At 38.7% G+C, this 3243-nt stretch overlaps 1 protein-coding gene across 1 annotated transcript; it reads left to right on the forward strand.

Moving 5' to 3' along the window:
- The first annotated feature begins 494 nt into the window (after positions 1-494).
- Positions 495-2630, forward strand: LOC135937393 (protein yellow-like). The gene is made up of 4 exons (XM_065480544.1): positions 495-719; positions 950-1531; positions 1688-1823; positions 2002-2630. Exons 1-4 carry the CDS (start codon positions 495-497, stop codon positions 2628-2630), a joined length of 1572 nt encoding a protein of 523 aa, XP_065336616.1.
- The last annotated feature ends 613 nt before the right edge of the window (positions 2631-3243 follow it).

Below are 3243 nucleotides of genomic sequence, written 5' to 3' on the forward strand. Positions count from 1 at the left end.
TTTAGGGTCAATATAAATATTTATTAAATAAACAGATCAAAGGTAAAACCCACCTTCACTCAATACGTCAAACAAACCAATCACAGAAAAGCATGAAAAATATCCGGGAATAAAGGCTGCTTATTTAAGAGGAGAAATCGTAGCTTCACAAAGACTTTCGACTCTACGATCTAGCTGTGCAGTTTCGTCCCAGTTTTTACTCAGCGGGAAGGTTCGTTTTCTTGAAAACTGGCTTTATGCCACTTTATTAATTAATAATATTTGACTCGTACTTTAAAAAAATTATTCACATGTCTAGAAGAAAAGTGCTGGGTTTTTCTTTATTTTATTTTCCGTTTCTTCCAAACACATCAATCTATTTCTATTACTTTTTTGCTTTTTTTCAGAACAGAAACGTTTAAGTCATGAATCCTTGCTTCTTTATCATCGTTTGTCTCCACTTTTCTTTGGCCATCGCCGCAAATTTCACTCAAGTCTTCAATTGGCCCGATGGAATGGACTTCAAGTGGCCTTCCGAAGCGAAAAGGACACAGGCCTTGATAGATGGAACTTTCAAGCCACAACTCATTTATCCTCGTTTCATGGCTGTGTTCAGAACAAGGATCTTCCTCAGCATTGAGAAATTTGCAGGCGTTCCGGTCAGTCTGGTGTCTTTGCCGACAAGCAGCGCGTCCTCTGCCCCCCCGAAGCTCATTCCATTCCCTTCGCGGAAGATGCACGTAAGTAAGAAAAGTAAAGAATAACAATCATATCATGTGCGCTTAGCGCAAAAAGGTAATTTAAGTCGAACTAAGTATATTTATAAAACATTTTCATGAATTGAGCAGCCATATTATTATAATTTTCATATATTTTAAAAATTCGGTGTTTTCTTTAGAAGGTTTAGCAGTGCCAAATTTGATATTCCGACGAAGATTTGTTAAAAATACATCAATATACCTTTTTGCAGCGAATGGGTGGCTGCAACAAAATTGAAGAAGCTAGAGGGCTGCAAGTGGACTCCGTTGGCAGGCTGTGGGTTCTGGACAGAGGAAGCGACTATTGCAATGCAAAACTATGGATTTTCGACTTGTCCAATAACGTTCAAACCGAACACAGACATCAATTTTCATTTCGCTATAAAAACATGCACGATTTGGTGCTCGAAGAAACGCCCAACGGAACCTTGGCCTACATAACGTATTGGGGTGAAGAAAACATTGTCGTCTTTAGTTTGGAAAGAAAAGAATCTTGGATAGTGCAAACTCCAGGAAACATAGTTTATTCCGTTGCCCTCTCCCCTAAGAGTAAGGAGGAACCGAGAAAGCTCTACCTCACCAATTTAAACTCCAATGAACTGTTTTCAATTCCCGTTACCGCACTTCGCAAAGAAGCCCGAACTGCATATCCGACATTATTCGGAAAATGGACTACAATGCCATATAGATTGGTGATGGACAACCATGGGACCATGTATGCTGCCTTTTGGTGGAAACACTACATACGCTCTAAGAACAAATCCCAGCCATTTGAGGAGCAAACTTTTTATGAGGTACGTCACCAATTTATAAATAAGAAATTTGCGATTGTATTATTGGTTGATTATTTAACAATATGTTAAATTGTAGAAGTTGTGTGTTGAGTCTTATTTCTTCAATGTTCACATTTGGTCTTAGCTAAATTGACAACAGCCCGTTACACTTTTTAGGTTGAAAATCTGGGTACTTCTTTGGCATTTACCTTTGCCTTAGACTCGTCAGGAACCTTTTGGATGACTGAGCTTAATAAAACAGGGACTAAGCCAAGATACAGACTACTAAAGGCCGCAATCGGTGCCTTGTCAAGTAAGTTATTTGCTCTGAACATAGCTGTCTTGAAAACCTTATAATCGTTGAATTTTTTGTATCTCATGTAAGCCAAAGACAAGCGCATTGTAAAGATTGTTACTACAAAATTATTCGTTGAATCAAAATGGGTTCATTCTAGAATAAACGACATCCTTTTGATTTATTATTATTTCAGTTACAACATCAAGTCCAACTAATACTTCCATTTCCCCTAAGACTGAACCAAAACCTGCAAGTTTGTCCATTCCGACTACAACAACTACAACTACTGAATCAACGCCCATAACAGCCAAAACCTTGACCCGAACTCAAAATGCGACCGAAAAAGTTGAAAATTGCACGCAACTCCCAGAAATCAATCACACTACGCCTGATAGCTTGTCCATTCCGACCACGACAAAATCTCGGACGCCTGCTGAGGAAAATGCCGCAACCGAGGTGCAGGAGAGCAGCACCCTGACAGAAAATTGGCACCATTATTGGCTGTTCAACATCATCCTGATCTGCGCCATCGTGATCAGCGTAATCTTGTTTAGTCTTACCATGTTTAGTTTTATCCTGAGAAAGAAAAACTATTCCCGTCTGCAAAACACCAACGATGTCAAAGAATTGTCCATTTTTTGTGACGATAAAGATGACGTCGGCCACGCTGAAGTGCAGATCAAGGAAGTCACGAATGAAACCAGGCCACTGGAACAACTCCTTCACCTGGTGCCTACGAGCAGACGGTTTGTCTCAGCTCGCGATCTGAGTGAAAGCGATACCAGCGAGGCCGAGGACGGAGAAATCTGGAGAGGCGTCTAGAGCTTCACTCGTGATTGACGAAGTCAGCCCTTGCTCAACCGATGAAGTTGCACTGCGGGACCTTTCAGGTCACCAAATTGTGAAGATAGTTCCCCAGTGCAATACCTAGAAATTTTGCCATGAGCACCATCGGAACTTGGTCCTTAAGATGTATAAAAAAATTTAACTAAACACTTTGAATGTTTTCCTTTAACATGTATTGTAATTATTTTGAAAAATAAACCTCGTTATTTCGGTTATTTCTAAGTATTTTTTATCAATCATTCCATTGATGTCTTATGAATAAACAGCAAAAATAACTTAACTAAAATCGAAGTCACAGTTTTTAATATCAAACGTTGAAAACACCAGTCATGAGTAGTTTTGGTGTAAAATTCTATATTTTTTAATTTCATTACTTTATCTTTTAATTAGAATAAAAGGGCCGTACAAAGGAGCGTGCTATGTTAGTCGCTGGGACTACGAAAAACACAGTTTCTCCTCCGTTTTTACCCAGCAAGCAGGATTTTACTTTTTTGATACTTTCAAACAGCATTTTACACGTTTTGTTATATCAAGCATTTTATAGTAAATGAACTTTATTATTTGCTAAATAAATAGCACATTTTGATCT

This window comes from Cloeon dipterum, chromosome 2 (assembly GCF_949628265.1).
Source record: "Cloeon dipterum chromosome 2, ieCloDipt1.1, whole genome shotgun sequence".
NCBI lineage: Eukaryota > Metazoa > Arthropoda > Insecta > Ephemeroptera > Baetidae > Cloeon > Cloeon dipterum.

Coding starts and splice junctions, on each gene's coding strand:
- LOC135937393 (XM_065480544.1), top strand. CDS start 495: ATGGACTTCAAGTGGCCTTCCGAAGCGAAAAGGACACAGGCCTTGATA. Junction 720..949: donor TCCCTTCGCGGAAGATGCAC/GTAAGTAAGAAA, acceptor ACCTTTTTGCAG/CGAATGGGTGGCTGCAACAA. Junction 1,824..2,001: donor CGCAATCGGTGCCTTGTCAA/GTAAGTTATTTG, acceptor TTATTATTTCAG/TTACAACATCAAGTCCAACT.